Raw genomic sequence first — 17832 nt, forward strand, 5'->3', positions numbered from 1 at the left:
CCTGGGCAGCGGGCTCTTTCAGTCTAGAAAATCAACCCTCCAGTGGCGGGGCATTTCCTTCAATTATTTCTTTCCCGTCTGCTGTTGTGGGTTTTTTTCTTTTGGGGGGGGGGTTTCTCTGTTTATGGAATATTTATCGAACAGATGTTGGGCATCGTGGACCGGTCCTACAATTTTTTTCTTCTCATTTTGGGACAATTCTTCTACTTTATCTGTCTCCACCAGAAGTTTGAGTTTTCTTCGTTTTTTCTATCGTGTTTTTAATTTCCAAGGGCTCTTTTTCTCTCATTGAATGTTTCTTTTTCAAAGTATTTAGATCTTGTGAGATAGATACTTTCTTTGAAAAACAATTCTCTGAGGCCATGAGCAATAGTTCTGCTTCCTTGTATAGTCTGTTTTGTTCCAGTCACTTTTTTTGGTTTGTTTTGGTTTTCCTAGACCATGCTAGAGGCTTTCCTCTTGGTGTCTCTTTATAGGTGAAAGGGAAATACTAACAGACTGCTTTTTAGTGAGGTCCGAGAAAGCTCTGCGTTTGTGAGTGAAGCTGACGGCCTATAAGCTTTACTGTGGGGAGGTACAGCTGGGCCGTTAGTTCAGAAACCCTGAGGTTACTATCATTAAACCTGCTTCACTACTCAGATTCCTCAGAGAATTTTTCCCATCTCCTGACTCAGGGTACAGGCTTGGCTACCAGAATTCTGGAGTTGGTTGGGGGGAAAAAAGGCTGGGGCTTTAACATTCAGTGTACCTATGTTCACTGAACCTCCACTGAGAAACTGCAACCAATAAGTAAGTGTGTTTGGTGTCCCTTTACTTCAAACACCCTTTACTGTATCCTGTCCAGAAAATAAATTTCTGGTCTTCTAAATTGTGGGAGGGACAATCTTTTAAATCGACTTTCAACCAGAAAACTTGGCCTTCTCTTCACCTGACTCTCTCCCATTTTAAGGAGTTACCTGGTGCTGTCGGTTTCTGGGTTTCTCCAGGGCTCTGCTGTGGGAACCGGGCTGCCTCTTGGCTTTCTGTGCTGCTGGCACGGGGTCCGGCTTTCTCAGGACTGCTAAGTCAGTTACCACTCATCCATCTGCTGCCCGGCTTCCAAACTGTTGTTGCCGTTGTCTCCTCTCCCATTCTCTTTGTCCTTGCGGGTTTATGTCTTTAAAAAAAATCTCTTCACTGTTGTTTTAGTGAGGTTTTGGGAGGGAATGAAAGCAAATGTGGGTATTTGATCCTCCATCTTTATTTGGAACCTCTTTACAATTAAATATCTTTTTTTTTACTTTCACTTAATTTTACAGCATAAACATTTCCCATGGTCTTACATGGTCTTTGTAACTGGTTTAGTAAGTGCCGGGCACTCCACTGAGTCAGAGCCGTAGCTCACTCAGTCACTACCCTGGTTTTGGGTGTTCAGAGTTGTTTCTGTTTGGGGGAGGGAACTAGTTTGTCCTCGAGGCGCCTTGGATTCATGTGTCCCACTCGTTCCCTCTCTTAGGGACTTCTTGCCGACGTTCCTCACTGCTCTGTTCATCACCTTGGCCTCGATTGTGGCACTTGTGTAGACCTAATTCATCTTTAAACCACCGACCAGATCACCTGCACAATGATGCAGCACTCATCCTTCTAAATGTCCCCTTTCTCATGACGCTTCAGAGGAACTCCAACGACTACAATTCACTTGTGACTGACACTGGTGTGCGGCTCCCCCTAGTTTGACCCACCCCCGCCCCCCACTCGCCACCCCTCCCTTGAATGCCCTCCTACGGGCAGCACATGCTGTCCTCACTGCAGCTCGGGCTGCTCCTCTCACCACTGCCAGCCCGCGTGCACCTTCACTCACACACCCTCTCTGCCACACTAAGCCTCCCCCCCGAGTTTAGGGTCAGTCTTGCCTTATAAGTGGACTAACCACTTTTCAGAGGCAGAAGCTCTGTCCGTCTCTATGGCAGCTGCCCCTACCCTGCCCTCATGTACCACCGTGGGATTCAGCCCAGTGCCAGGCACACGGTGGGGGCTCCACAGGGACTCACTAAATGGAATGGATGCAACTGTAAGTTGTTACCTTGCCCTCCGAAGTCAGTGTCCAGATCACGGAGAAGGTCAGTTTGTCGGTCATAGGGTTGAGGCTGCACAGCTCCTCACACAGCATTCTGGGAAGCATGGGCACTACCTGCAGACAGAGAGCAGGCCCATGAGCACCGACCGTTCTGCAACCTGCAGGACTTTACACAGGCTCACAGCACCCCCGACAGCAGAGTCTCGTGAGCAGCTGGAGCACCCAGAGAGCTGAAGATGCAGGGAGCTCTTTTCCCCAAAGACTCACGCTTTTCTGTGAGCCTCTATAATCAACTGGGAATGTGAAAAGAAAGGTATGAAGAATTGGTAACAGCGAAAAAATACATTAGAGCAATGAAAAACAAGTACATTTTACTATAATACTAGAACTAAAGCTCTATTACTCAGCAATGAATTGTACTTGGGGATAGAACTATTCCAGCTGAACTATATACTTAAAAACCCAAGGTCTTACATTTAAGTCATTAATTCATTTTGAGCTAATTTTTATGTATGGTGTTAAGGCAGGGGTCCATCTTCATTTTTGTTGCATGAGTCTGTCCAGTTTCCCCAACTTCTATTGAAAGAAACTATCTTTTCCCCATTGTATGTTCTTGGCACCCTTGTCAAAGATTAGTTGAATATAGATAAATATATGGGTAGCCTATTCTGTTCCATTTGTCTATGTGTTCATTTATGCTAGTGCCATACCATTTTGATTATTACAGCTTTTTAAAATATTTTAAAATCAGAAATGTGATGCCTCTAGCTTTGTTCTTCTTTCTCAAGATTGCTTTGGCTACTCAGGGTCTTTTGTGGTTTCAAATGATTTTTAGGACAGTTTATCTTTATTTTTGTGAAAAATTTGACTGGAATTTTGATAGGGATTACACTAAATTTGTAGATCACTTTGAATTGTATGAACAATTTCACAATATTAATTCTTCCAACCCAAGAATGGGCCATCTTTCCACTTATTTGTGTCTCTGTCAATTTCTTTCATCAATGGCTTATAGTTTTCAGTGTACAGGTCTTTCACCTCCTTAGTTAAATCTACTCTTAAGTATTTCATTGTTTTTAATGCTATTGTAAGTGGGATTGCTTTCTTTATTTCTATATCACCTCAAATCTGTTATAATGGCTATTATCAAAAAGGCAAGAGATAACAAATGCTGACAAAGATGTGGAGGGAAAAAAAGCCCTTGTACATTGCTGGTGGGAATATAAATTGGTACAGCTGCAATGAAAAACAGTATGGAGCTTCCTTAAAAAATTAAAAGTAGAATTACTATGTGATCCAGTAATCCCACTTGTAGGTGTATCTCTGAAGGAAGAAGAGTCGGCATCTTGAGTGGTGTCCCCATGCCCATTACAGTGTTATTCACAGTAGCCAAACATGGGGACAATGTCAGTGTCCACCGATAAATGGATTAGGAAATGCAATATGCATGTGTGTGTCTCAGATGAATGGCTAAAGAACGTGAGACACACACACACACACACAGGAATACTATTCAGCCATAAAAAGAAGGAAATACTGCCGTTTGTGACAACACTGACGAACCTGGAGGGCATTACACTAAGTGAAACAAGCCAGACAAAGAAACACAAGTACTATATGGCATCACATACATGTTTAATCTGAAAAAAAAAAGCCTATTCCATGAAAACAGAAACAGAGAGCAGAATGGGGGTTGCTGCCAGGGGCTGGGTGGTGGGATGCGGAGACAGGAATAGAGAGGTGTAGGTCAAAGGGCACACACTTCCAGCTCTCAGATGTGAACACATTCTGAGGATCTAAGGTGCAGCATGGTGGTGACTACAGTTAATAATAAGATAACGCATGCCTGAAATTTGCTGAGAACATACCTTACTACACGCAAGGGATTACATGAGGTGATGGATGTGTTATCTTGATCTTGGCAATCATTTCACAATGCATATGTATATGAAATCATCACATTGTGCATTTTAAATATATACAATTATATTTGTCAATGATTCTTCAATAAAGCTGGGGGAAAATATCTAAGGGCTGAGTATAAACTCATGACAGAAGTAAAATTGCTGAATCAATGCTTTAGAAATTGAAAATAACACAACTGGCCAAATCATGTGTTAGAACATTAACATACATTCCAACGAAGTAACCCTGCAAGGTTAGTAAGTCCAAGTTCCCCAGGTGAACACTGTGGTCAACTGGTCATTCATTTTGCAGGTTTTAAGCCTAAACTATTTCTTCCCTTTACTGATCTTTCTATCCCATAATGAACTGATTCAGTGGTACACCCTCTTTAATTAAAAAAAAATCTCTTCAATTTACTTTCAAATGATGACTTACAGCCATCCCAGAATGTTACGTGTTTTTTCTAAAATTCCGGAGATAAAATAAGTTTCTGTACCTGGATCTCCTGAAGATGCTTCAAACTCTCTCTCCTTCCTTTGAACACATTCCTCCTCCCAGTTTTCTGCATTAATGGCATCACCACTCACTGCCTCCAAACTAAAACTTGCGTCATCAAGAGCTGTTTACTCAGTACACCATACACCAACCTGATTTGCAGTGAAGCACAGGTAACACGTCACCCCGTGCAAAGAGCTGAGGAGTGATGGGGAGAGGGGCAACTCTGCCCTGGCTGAACAGTTAGCCAGGTAAGCCTCAGTATCAGCAAAAGCAAATAAACCCCAGCGGTTCCTTATTCTGTATGGAGTGTTTAGACTTGCACCATTTCAGTACAGTATATAACCTTTGGTATGGAAAAGTGAATTCTAGAACTCACAGACTACACCAGTAACAAATAATTAAGAACTAACTATATGGTGTTACTTGGCATTATTCTAAAGGATGCCATATCTTTTTAATGCCTATGTAAAATCTAACGCCCAAGTGAAAATGTCTGGTAACAGCTTTTGTAGGATAACCACTTTTGACATTTTCCCCTCATCATTGCTTTTTCACCACGCGTCCAGACAATACTATATTTTCTTTAACATACTATTAAAACGTGGTCTAAATACTTACCGTTTCCTTGCATGCATCAAGTATTATACAAAGTAACACATTTTTACCTGTATAAACATACTGAACAAAATGGAGCAAGTTTCAGCACTATATTGTGTCATGATTAAATTGTAAAGGTTTTACATCATTTCAGCCCTTGGACTGTAGAAGCAGGGACCCTCAATTTGACTGTATTTGAGGGTCTTCAGGAGGTAACCAAGGTTAAATGAGGTCATAAGCAGGGGGGCCCTGATCCGATAGAGGCAACTTCCTCCCTGCCCAGCACACACACACAGAAGGCCAAGTGAGGACAAAGCTGTCTGCAGGCCAGAAAGCGTCCTTAGCAGGAACCAGCTTGGCTGGCACCTTTATCTGGGATGCACGGCCTCCAGAACTGTGAAACAGTAAATGTGCGCTGTTGAAGTCCTATCTATAGTACAGTGCCTGACAGCCTGAGCTGAGTGAGACCGGCCAGCTCAAGTTTGGGGGGGGGGTGCATTTGTGGGTTCTTATCTGGGCTGCATTATCAGAAAATTAGGTATAAAAACTGTATTTTGGTAGCAGGCTACTCACCCTGCAAGCTTGTGGTCCAAGGCTTAATACCTTGTTTACAGATAGTCAGGATTTCTTCTAAGTGTGCAAGGCAGTGTCTCTCTGATTGTGAATCACCAAGCTGAGCATCTGAGAATGTAACACATCTCCTGACTTCATGTGTTAGTGTTTGTCAAAAGGAAATCATTGCAACTGAATGCAATGTGGTGCCCTGGACTGCACCCTGGACAGAAAGAAGACATTATATAGTATGGACTCCAGTTAATAGTAATGTTCTGATGTCTGCTTCTTAGTTACAGCAAATGTAGCCTCGTAATGTTAAAATGTTTACAATGAGGGAACTGGGTGTGGGGCCCCTCTGTACTGTTATTGCAATTTCTCCGTAAATCTAAAATTACTTCAAAATGAAAGCACTTATTAAAAAGAAAGCCGCTGTTTTTATTGGTTGACCTCCTAAGTGCCATACATTTAAATGTGGAAGAAATTTATGTTAATCAATACAACCAGGTCTGTTTTTATATATTGGAGTTTGGCATTAAGATTTTATTTGCAAGAAAGCAAATTATCTTTAAGAAACCATTAACCAATAGAGTGAAGTCCAGACCCATCTAAAAAAATGTCTAAGACCCATTAACCAACAGGGAAGTCCACACATCATGGGCGCAACGCAGGGAAGAGAACAAAGGCTTGGAAGCCAGACAGACAGTGGGGTCTGACCCTGGGGTCCGCCACTTCCTGTACAAGTAGGGCAAGCTTGTCAAATTTTCTGAGTCTCGGTTTTCTATTTAGTAAAATAATACTGAAGACGACCAACAAAGTCAGCTCCCTGGCCACCCCAGGGTCTGCCAGGTCTCTGGTCACCTGGCTCGGCCTCCCCCCAGCCTTTGCCCTGGCACTCCCCTCCTACACCCTAAGCAGAGCCACGCCGACCTGCTCATTGCTCACCCTTCACCTGCCAGGCCTGCTCACTGCTCCATCTCTTGTTCTTGTTCTCTAGCTCTTTCTGGAACATCTGTATGGATGTTTCACATCTGGCCACATTCACCTCATCACCATCTCTAAAGGCTGATACAGATTCCCGCAGGTGGTGTGTGTACTGTGTTCTGTGTCCACACCCGCCCCACCCCTGATCGTTCAGAAAAGGACTGGAGGCAGTCCCGAACCGACAGTCACTTCTTCCACCCTCCCTGCTCTCCCACGGCCCTCCTGTAGCTCTGACACGCTCATCCTCATTGCTTCTCCTCGTGCCTAACCTCTCCTAGGCCATGCGATCCATCTTTAGGGATGAGGACCAGTTCCTGACCCCGGTTCTCTACCTAGCCCCTGACACACAGCAGGCCCTTCTGGTTGGCAAATGACATGGCCCGGGAAATGAATCGCCTATGTTTTTCTACATTTACTGTTTATTGCATCACAAGGGAGATTTTATGAAATACATGGCAGACTTCTACTTACCATCTTTACAAAAGATTTTCATGGGCAGCTCATACTTTAAGTATAAGATGAACTGTTTGGGCTACTCCCTCCCAACAACTACTGGCACTCACACTGGCTGCCCAGGTAACACATACACACTACTTGGTTCACTGCCTTATCCAGAGGCAACATTTTACTATTCACACTGCTGCGTCCAGATGCCAAAGAACTTAAGTGCTCAGGAAGGCGCTAGACATGAAAATTTTTCAGCTTGCCTAATTACCTTTAAATTTTAAAGGGTATTCCTTTTAATAAATTTCCCCTAAATCTTAGGGCAAAATTCAGATGGAAATCAGAGAGCAGTCTTTATGTCCACATAGTTCTGTCAATAACTGGTTATTTCTCTGCCTTTGAAAGGGAAATGAATGAGCCACAATCACATTTGTGGTTTGGCACGTCATGGCCTCTCATAAATCGGGCCCGGTTTCTGCTGGGGTCACCGGGAATGTGCTCCATGACACTTGGCCCAAGTGTCAAGTCCACAGCACAGAAGAGACCTCACGGGAGGTGGGGCTGGAGGGACAGAGAGCGGCTCCTGATAAGCTGCATCTTCAAACACAAGTCTGGGAGTGCAGGGAAGGCCTGCCTGGACGACAGCACAGTGGGCCGCGCACCCTCACCGGCTGCGTCAGAGCTGCCGTGCCGCCTAGAGTGAGCCTGAGGCAGCACACGGGGTCTCACTGGAACAGAGAAGGAAGGCCTTCCCAGGAGTCTCAGCCAGAAACTGCTGGCTGTCATTAGTGTCGTGCGGACACACAGGCGTCCCGTGGTGCCTACAGAGTTGTCCCCAGTCGTGCCCTGCCCGGCCCTCATGAGCGTCATCACTCAGTGTGGCTCCAGTGGATTATTCCTCCAAAGTCCTCGAACAACACACTCCCCCAGTCCCAACCCTACAGCCCCTTGCTCAGTCTCCCAGCCAGCCTTTCCTGCTGCTGCAGGTCAGAGCTGGGTGGTAGCAGAGGAAATCACGGGGCTGCGTGGAGCTGGGCCACGCAACCAGCCTCACTCTCCCCTCGGTGGAGGTGGGCCGGCCTTCCATTAATCTCTGGCTAGTTAGTTCCTCCCTCTATGCCCCTCAGACTTTATCCCAAAACTTCATCACTCTCCGCAAGCCTCCTGCCCAACTGCCTTCTCCCTCATTCTCAGCAGAAAACCTCAACTCTTCCTCACAGAGAAGATGAGAACGTCAGACTGACCCACTCCCAAACATCCTCCCTGCCCTCTCCTTCAGCCAGTTTCTCCAGACTCCATCCTCCTAACTTCTGGGTGGGTGCCTCAGGTCCCCAACTTCTGAGAAGGGTCCTCCCTGCCCAGAGCCTGGCCTCCATCTGGGATTTTGATCCACCCCTCCTCACCAACTCTCTTCTCAATCAGCTACCTGCTCTGCTGGTCTTCATACCTTTCCTGTGGACCATAAATACAAGGCCAGCCTCCCAGTCTTAAGAACGCTTCCTCCCCAGTCTAAAGCTCGCCCCCCCTCTGGGCCCTCCCCTCCACTTCTCATTTAAGGTTCTCAAACAGTTCACATGTCCTATCTTTATTTTCACCTTTCTTTCACTTCTCAGGCCAATATGACATCTTTAAATTACAAAAGTTATGTGTTCACTGTGGAAATTCTTAATGATAACAAACCGAAACACGAGAGGCCCCATGCCACGGGACACAGTGGTGACATGCCAGCACAGAGCTCTGGTCTTTCTTCTGTGCACACATGAGCGGCCACAGTTCAGGTAAAATATCATGCATCACAGGTTCGCATCTTTTCTGCAACACAGAACCAGCGGACACTCTCAGACGTTCCTCTCCGCCGACGGCCCCTGAGGCGTCGGTGCTCCTCACCCTTGGGCTTTGCTGGCCACTCCCTCACAGCCCACGTTCCCCAAGGAGCCCCTTCCCTCCTGGGTATGCACACCAGTGAGGCACAAGTCCACCTCCGCCTGCATCTCCAGCCTGGGCCCTCCTTTCCTGGTAACTCCAGATGCCTCTCCCACGCCGCCCTCCTCACACCCTGACTTGGATGGCCCACGCCCCCTGCAAACTCTGCACGCAGAGCAAAGGTCAGCGGTTTTTGCCCTGCACCTGCTCCTGTGTCTGTATTTCCTTTCTCTGTTAAGAGGAACCCACTCTCCCAGTTAAAGAAGCCAGCCAGCAAACAAAAACACCACACACGCATGTGCGCACACACGCACGTGCACCCCTCCCACAGAACACAGCTGAGCATTCTCTTGTGATTCCTCTCCTCTCCTCTTCCTGCTGTGTCCGTCCATTCCAGGTCCAGTAGGTTTTACATTCCAAATCTCCCTCAAACAAGTCTTTCCCTCCCCTTCTCCTCCTGTTCAAATGTGGACACCTTTGTCTACCTTGGGATATATTCTTTTCTGCAAAATATTTTATTGACTAAGCTATGACTGCTGTCCCAGTTTTTCCTCCTTTGCCCCCCCTTCACCCAACACCCCCTACTCCCTTAACCAATCCCCACACCATTGTTCATGTCCATGGGTCATGCCTGTAAGTTCTTTGGCTATTCCATTTCCTGTACTGAACTTTACATTCCCACGGCTATTCTGTGACTACCTATTTGTACCTCTTACTCCCCTCACCTCTTCACCCATTTCCCTATAACTGCCTCCCATCTGGCAACCATCAAAACACTCTCNGCTCCCCTTCTTCTCCTGTTCAAATGTGGACACCTTTGTCTACCTTGGGATATATTCTTTTCTGCAAAATATTTTATTGACTATGCTATGACTGCTGTCCCAGTTTTTCCTCCTTTGCCCCCCTTCACCCAACACCCCCTACTCCCTTAACCAATCCCCACACCATTGTTCATGTCCATGGGTCATGCCTGTAAGTTCTTTGGCTATTCCATTTCCTGTACTGAACTTTACATTCCCATGGCTATTCTGTGACTACCTATTTGTACCTCTTACTCCCCTCACCTCTTCACCCATTTCCCTATAACTGCCTCCCATCTGGCAACCATCAAAACACTCTCTGTATCCATGATTCTGTCTCTGTTCTTCTTGTTTGCTTAGTTTGTTTTCTGGATTCAGTTGTTGATAGATACATATTTATTGCCATTTTATTGTTCAGAGTTTTGATCTTCTTTTTCTTAAATAAGTCCCTTTAACATTTCATATAATAATGGCTTAGTGATGATGAACTCTTTTAGTTTTTTCTTATCTGGGAAGCTCTTTATCTGCCTTTAAACTCTAAATGATAGCTTTGCTGAATACAGTAATTTTGGTTGTAGGCCCTTGCTTTTCATGACTTTGAGTATTTCCTGCCAGTCTCTTCTAGCTTGCAAAATTTCTTTTGAGAAATCAGCTGACAGTCAAATGGGAACTCCCCTGTAGGTAACTAAGTGCTTCTCTCTCTTGCTGCTTCTAAGATTCTCTTCTTATCTTCAAGCATTTTAAGTACTTTGGCATTTTAATTACAATGTGTTTTGGAGTGGGACTCTGCATCCACCTTGTTTGGGACTCCTGGTGCTTCCTGGACTTGCATGTCTATTTCCTTCACCAAATTAGGGAAGTTTTCTTTCATTATTTTTTCAGATAGATTTCCAATTTTTTGGTCTTTCTCTTCTCCTCTGGTACCCCATCATGCAAATGTTAGAATGCTTGAAGTTGTCCCAGAGGCTGTTTACACTATCTTCATTTTTTTGGATTCTTTTTTCTTCTTGTTCTTCTGAGTGGGTTTTGTTCTGTTTTGTTTTTTTTTTCCTTCTGTTCCAAATCATTGATGGGCTTCTCTGCTTCATCCAGTCTACTGTTGTTTCCCTGTAATTTTTTCTTTATTTCAATTAGTGTGCCCTTCATTTCAGACTGGGTCTTTTTTATGCTGTTGAGGCCCTCGCTAAGTTCCTTGAGCATTCTTACAGTATTTTGAACTCTGCATCAGATAGATTGTTTATCTCCATTTTGTTTAGCTCTTTTTCTAGAGTTTCGATCTGTTCTTTCATTTGGGCCATGTTTCTTTGTCTCCTCATTTTGGCAACCTCCCTGTGTTTGTTTCCATGTATTAGGTAGAGCTGCTTTGACTCTGTGTCTTAGTAGTGTGGCCTAATGTAGTAGGTGTCTTATACAGCCCAGTGGCACAGCCCCCCTATCACCCAAGCAGGGCACTTGAGGTGCGCCCTTCCTGTGAGCTGAGTACCCCCTCCTCATGTAGCTGAGACTTGATAGCTGTCAGCAGGTCAATGGGAGGAATTTACCCAGACCAGTCTGCTGTAAGTTTGGCTATGACCACTGACAACCAGTCTCCGCCACCTGTGGAGGATTGGCTGTGCATAGGCAGGATGGTAGTGCTCCAATGTGGTCTACAGCTATCCACTGGGTGTGTAGGTTCTGGTGTTTTCTGGGTGGTACAGGCCAAGGTCAGACCCCCCGCCCCGTTTTGTCTGGGGCCACCATGCCTGAGCTATAAAGTAATCTGAGATGGTTGCTAGTTGTGCTTGGCTTGGAGATTCCCAGGCAAATCCAAACTGAATCTAGGATGGTTACTGGGCCTGGGGTCACTTAGCATGAGGTACAGGGACTGGGGGCTGACTGAGGCCAGCTGTTGCCTGTTTGAGAGGATTTAGGAAGTTGTGAAGCATGAGCCAAGACCAGTCATTCATATGGAAAAGCCACTGTTAACAGCTTGGATGGCCCCTAAGGTGGCTGAGACAGAATCTCAGGGGATCTGCAAGGCAGGGCAAATAGTGTTGGCCAGGCTGATGGAGCCTTAGGTATGGCACCTGCCTCTGTGGATCTGTGACGGGAGGGTTCAAAAAAGGGACAATGGCCTCTGTCTGCCTGTCTGTCTGGGAGTGCACTGTCCCCCAGCGTTTGCCTGGATGCCAAACATGTCAGGTTCTCCCTATGTGCCACTGGTGCCTTGCAAGCTGTTGTCCCAGTGCTGGAGCTCAGAGAGAGTGAGTCTGAGTGGGCGAGCCTGTGGGTTCTTCAAGAGGAACTGCTTGGGGCTCCAGCAGTTTCTTCCACTGACTCAATCCTTGCTGGTTTTTGCAACCAGAAGTTACCTTCCTGGAACTGGAACCCTGGGCTGGGAAGCCATGTGTAGGGCTGGTACTCCTCACTCCCAAGACACCCCTCCAAAATTTTTAACTACCACACATGGATGTGGGACCAGGCAATTCTGTGTCTTGTCCCTCCCATCGGTCTGGGGGGATGTGGTTTATTTAATTCCATAGTTGTCAGACTTCCATTCAACTTGATTTCTGATGGTTCTGAGTGATGGTTTTCCCATAGTTTAGTTCTAATTCTGATGTGAGACTATTTTCTAATATCTCCTAAACCAGCAGCAAAATTCTGGAGTGGGAATTATTCTGGACATGATTTCCTTATTGATCCCCACATTTCTGCATCTTCTTACAGAACCCCACCCAAAGATAACCTGTGTCCCACTTATATTAGGTCCTACTGCCTTTACTTTCCCTGATGGTAGAAGAGCTAAACTCAGTAATTTGAGTTTTCACTTGCCCTGCTAACCAGGGAGGGCTCAGGCACCTTCGATGGGGCCAATAAGTCGTTAATAAAGCATGTTCAGCGTCCAGGGGTCACGGGGGGTCAAGGGCTCTCCAGAAGAAGCTGGCACAGGGCCTCCAGACCCCATCTCCAAGGAGACACTAAAAGTAACGGTGGGAAGCTAACTTCTGCTGTTTGCCTGGCCCCACTCTTTGTTGTATGACAGGGGTCACCAGTTTGGGAGGGGAGGCTATCTGGGGGCGAGTGTGAGACCCTCCTCGTTCTGAATGGCCATTCTGGGCACAGACTGTAGACACCTCTTGCTCTGGTGCTCCTGGGCTTCAGCTGGACACTGCCACACTGGTAAACTCCCCTGCGACTCTCCGGGTGGTTACTCAAAGCCTCAAGGGGCCACGACTGAGGGAAAGGGCTCTGGCACTGATGGCGACTTTCCTGCCTGTGGCCTCACTATTTTCAACCACACGACTACTGAGGTGACTTTCTATCTTGGTCAAAGGAGGTCATGTCACTTTCCTATCGGCCGGCAAAATGAAGGCCCAGCTCTTCACCCACCACTCCAGGCATCTCTGCAATTTCATCTCTTGGCACCCCTACAACGCACACCCCAGCAAGTGTACACTACACACTGTTCCTTGAAAGTTCCATGCTGTTCCTAGCCTGGGCCTGGAACGCCCTCTCCACCTCCTTCTGTCTACCTAGGAATTTTCTACTCCCAAGTTGAAACACTGCTCAAAAGTTAATAGTTTCATGAAGCCTTCTTGGCTGTTATGGAAGCTCCTGTGTTACCACCAACCAGGGCGCATACAACTTCTCTCCCCTCTGTAGGACCCCCTCACCTGGGGAGTGCAGATCAGCCACTGTGCTGTGATTGCCTGTGACTCCCCCAGAGCAAGGGTCAGCATCTCTGCCTCTGTCGTCTTGATACACCTGGCACACAGCTGGTGCTTACAAATGCTACTGGATACAGACTAACAGCACTTCGGGCAGCAGAGAAGGAAAGGGGCTCCAGGAGTGCTAAGTCTTCTTAAGCATGTTTCAGAGCCGGGATCAAAGTTGGGTCCGTGCAGAGCTTGAAAGCTTGTCATGGATAAGAAGGGCCACTGGTGATGGGACGCAACTTTCTAAGCATTCTGGACCAGGGCTTCAGCAAGTTGAGAGAAACTGATCATTTAGGTAAATACTCCACTGCCCAAGACAGCTGGGTGGGGGTACCAACAAGACTATAAAATCTTATATTAGCCTCGGAGAGCAGAAACATCTGCTAAAGCCACAGCAGGCTGGCGGGCCAAGTTCAGCAACGGGTTAGCCAGGACAGCCCTGTGACCAACAGAAAGGGCCACAGAGGGGAAGAATCAATCGTCCAGGCAAGGAGGAGCAGGACGGACTAGCAGCGACTTGGGGGCTCCAGTAGCTCAAGGGGGCCAGCCATCAAGAACCCGCCCAGTTCTGGGAGGGGCCTCTCTGCCCTTCTTGGCTCAGGTCACTGCTGGCTCCCAAAGCTCCCCACCCCCACAGGCCCATTGGCTCCCCGAGCCTGAGAACCCGGGGAGTTTTCTCCTTTTCTCGGAGGACTTCGAGGTTTTAACAGTAAGGCACACTCAGCTAGCTCCCCACTCACAGTGCAAACAACTTAAACGATAGAGATAATTCACTTGCCAACCCACATCTCTGTTTAAAGAGTTTTCTTTTTCATATCAACACTTCCATGAATTCCAAATTTGATCAACTCTTTGTTACACAGTTTGACGTTAACAAAACATCAACACTCTGACAACCTGCTGGGGTCAGAAAGAAACATCTTAAAACTCTTTGGACCCCACATGAAGACAGGCTTCCAGTCCCGACCCTCGACCTCTATTATAGAGTAGCACCAATAAACACCGTCGAGATTTACAGGCGGGCTTTCGTTTGAGCTGTTTCGCACCTAAAATAACACGACCGCTTGGGCCACCAGGCAGACATCTTTGGTTTAGGTTTCAGCTGTTCAGGTTTTCTTTTACTTTTAAAGCCTAATCACTTATTTTAAACATTACTTTAAATTTTACAGTGACACTGTATTTCACCCTCCGAGAAGACAGCTGGGAGGCATTAGCTGTCATGCCATTCAGAGAGGGACAGGCCTGGGTTAGGGTGGGTGGTTATTCCCTATCCTAACTGATATCCATCTTTTGTCAAAAAAGGTGTTTTTTTCAAGGGATTTAGATGGACAGTCCTTACACTCGATCTCAGACAAGAGGCCGAGAAGCAATAGAGGGACAGTACTTACTCTGGCCTTTCCTCCTGATACACCCTATCATTAGCAAGAGTTACCAAGTACTCGCTTCTGGGACTGAGGTCCCGACAACGAGAACTCCATCCGGGAGGCAGTAGCAGCTGGCATCTGGGCCCTGGGCCGGCGTCCCGAGTCCAGCTTCGATCGCAATTCTGACGCCTGTCACTCACAGGTGAGCAGCACAGAATGAGAGAGATCACTGCCACCCCCACTCAGAGGAGAACACAGCCGGCACCCCGCCCCCGTCTCCACCACCCACACCCTTTCCCCATGGACGGGGCTGGGTGAGGGCGCTGCCAAGTCAGAGAGCAGAGGGTCCGGAGCAGGAGGAGGCAGCTCCTCCGGCTTTTAAGACCGTCACAGTCAAGGGAAAGTGAAAACAGCAGAAAAGTTCCTGGGCACAGTCCTTTAAGAAACAAAAATGAGTAGGAAGAAAGGTCAGAGCCACGGTTCCAAGGAATCCAAAGGCACAGCTGCTGCTGTCCAAGGTTGTGGCTGGCGCGTGGGCTCCCGCCAAGCTGGGGGCAGTGCCGTGGGCGCAGGGGCCACGGCCACTCAGAGGCACTGGCCCTTCCTCCTTCCGGGGCTTGAGAGCAGAGTCCCAGTGAGAAATCTTAGAACTGTGACAATCAGGGAACCAAAGTAAGGAGGACAGAAAAGAAAATATACCTAGTTACTTAACCCAATTTTGTTGTATCATTTTCTGATTTTGAAACATAATTCCTGGTTACAAAAGGAGACTGCAGCAGATAGATAAAAGAAAGACACCTGCTTAGAAGAAGAACCTCTAAGTGTGACTAAAATTCTTAAATATTTGAATCTGAAGAGCAGAGTTAAACTTTTCTATGTGGTGAGAGCATTTCTGATTCATTTACTTTATGTGGTCTTTAAAGAGATTGCTACTTCTATTTCTCTTCCCATCATAACTTTCATACTTTTTCTAGATACAACATAGTATTTACACAGTACAGTTTTTGTGGATAGGGGTGGTTTTGGAGTCAGCTCCCTTCCCTAAGAGACCCCGCATCTTCAGGCAGGGATATGGATGAGAAATGTCTCCGATCTGAGGTTACACTAAATGAGTCCATGCATTGCTAGCACATGGCTGGGAAGCTCAAAGGTCAACTGACCTCAGGTTCATCGGACCCGGCGGAGGTTTGCCTGGAGTCCACCTTGCCCGCGTCACGCAGGCTGCCAGGGCGGGCTGAGCAGCAGAGCACAGCTGCAGGAGGTGTCAGTCTGGGGGAGCAGATGCAGATGGGAGCACTCCCTGACAGCCATGTTGAAGCTGCAGAAGTCCTGGCAGAAGTGGGCTCCCCAAGAAGGACAGAGAGGCTAGGAAACCCCTGACACGGCTGGCATCCCTACCTGTGGAAAGCCTTGATTTCAGACTTGAAAAGGAAGTCCAGTTGTCCCTGGGTATCGGGGGCACTGGGTTCAGGACACACCTGCCGATACTGAAATCCAAAGATGCTCAGGTTCCTTTTACTAACTGGTGTGTGTAGAGCCTACACATATTCTTTAAGTCGTCTCTAGATTACTTGTAATACCCAACACAATGTGAACAGTACTGCGTTGTTAAGCAATAAAAAGAAAAAAGGCCCGAATGTGTTGAGTTTGGACACAACCCTCACAGGACCAACTACAAGATGCACGTCAGCAACAGCATGACGTCTTCCTGCGTCTTTCCGCATGTTTTTGATCTGCCCTGGGTCGAATCAAAGGGTTCGGAACCATGAACACAGACGGCTGACTGCTCACTACGGTCGTCGGGTGGTCTGACAAGCCTGGGGCCACAGGGCAACTACCCATGTGGGATACGGGTCCCCTTCCTCTGTCTGAGTACCTGGGCAGATGGTTCGTTCTAGGCAATGGTGTGCTGGGGAGTGGGTGGGTATGGAGGTGACATGGGGCCATCAGGAGGACATGTAGTCAGTGATGGCTTTCTGATCTCAGCTATGACATAAACAGAACCGGGAGAACACTGGCTCTTCAAGAGATACCCTGCCACAGTGCGCACTGCCAGGATCACACTCATCTTCCCTGTGACCAGGGACGGGCACAGTAAGAGCACGCAGTCAGGTTCCCAGGACCCTGGGGTGGGGCATCTCCAGGGTGTGCAGAACTTGGACCTCTGGTGACCTGCTCTGCCTGGGTCTAGACATGTCCCCAAAAGGGCCAGCAGGAAGTGGAGGTTCAGGTGGCCAGGGGCACACATTTCTCAAGCCCTTGCTTTGAAGCGGTGACAGTGAAGAGAGGTCAGCAGTAATGGAGAGAAGGGGAATGCTGTCCTACAGATGTGTCTCAATGCTGTGCCGAGATGTGTAGGCTTGTAGAGGCCAGGGGCTTTCTAGGCCTCTTCAGACCCCGTGTTGGTGGTTTTCTCAAACCTTTAGTGTGGAACCCCTCTAAGCACTCCTACCTGGGGCAGGCAGCACAGTGAATTTCCCCAGGAGTTAGACAGGTGGGGTGGGAAGCAGAGCCGCCTACCAGGATGTGCTGCTCCTGAGGACGGTGTGAGGAGCCTGGCTTTTCTTCCCGCCAGTCGTGTGGGCACACAGGTGTGCCGGCTGAGAGAGCTGCCCAGCGGATGAGGCCGTGGAGGGAGACTGGGCAGCTGTATCCTCTCCCTAGGTGCTGACACATGAAATTCTCAGAATGGAGCAGGTTTGGCACCTGGCCTGGGTTCTTGGCCCTGAGAAACAGGGCCAGGTAAAAGGTTCCCAGCTCCCACGTACTGGTCAGGGGGTGGGTGGTGGGATACATCTCCCATCTTAATCTATTTGAAGAGCAAACACCAGAAGTCATGTCCTGAGGGCATGGGAGGAGGGAAGGTTCAAGCTAATTATATGCACCAAAGCTAAGTGGGACCTGAAAGTTGTGATATAGCCAAAGACATAAGATGATCCAAATAAGCAGGTAAACAGTGTCAAAGGGAGGGGAAGGACACCAGGGAGAATTCATGAGCTCCAGTGTGGGGCTAG

At 47.4% G+C, this 17832-nt stretch overlaps 1 protein-coding gene across 4 annotated transcripts in view; it reads right to left on the bottom strand.

Moving 5' to 3' along the window:
- DIS3L2 (DIS3 like 3'-5' exoribonuclease 2) overlaps positions 1–17832 on the bottom strand; it is a 279723-nt gene that overhangs the window by 77073 nt on the left and 184818 nt on the right. For all 4 annotated transcript variants that reach the window (XM_037063524.1, XM_037063522.1, XM_037063521.1 and 1 more), the window contains exon 12: positions 2063–2170. In XM_037063524.1, the coding sequence (XP_036919419.1) occupies positions 2063–2170 (108 nt within the window). The remainder of the gene's footprint in view (positions 1–2062; positions 2171–17832) is intronic.

The sequence above is a fragment of the Sturnira hondurensis genome, unplaced genomic scaffold (genome assembly GCF_014824575.4).
Source record: "Sturnira hondurensis isolate 20B ecotype Veracruz unplaced genomic scaffold, ASM1482457v3 Scaffold0014615, whole genome shotgun sequence".
Classification (NCBI taxonomy): domain Eukaryota; kingdom Metazoa; phylum Chordata; class Mammalia; order Chiroptera; family Phyllostomidae; genus Sturnira; species Sturnira hondurensis.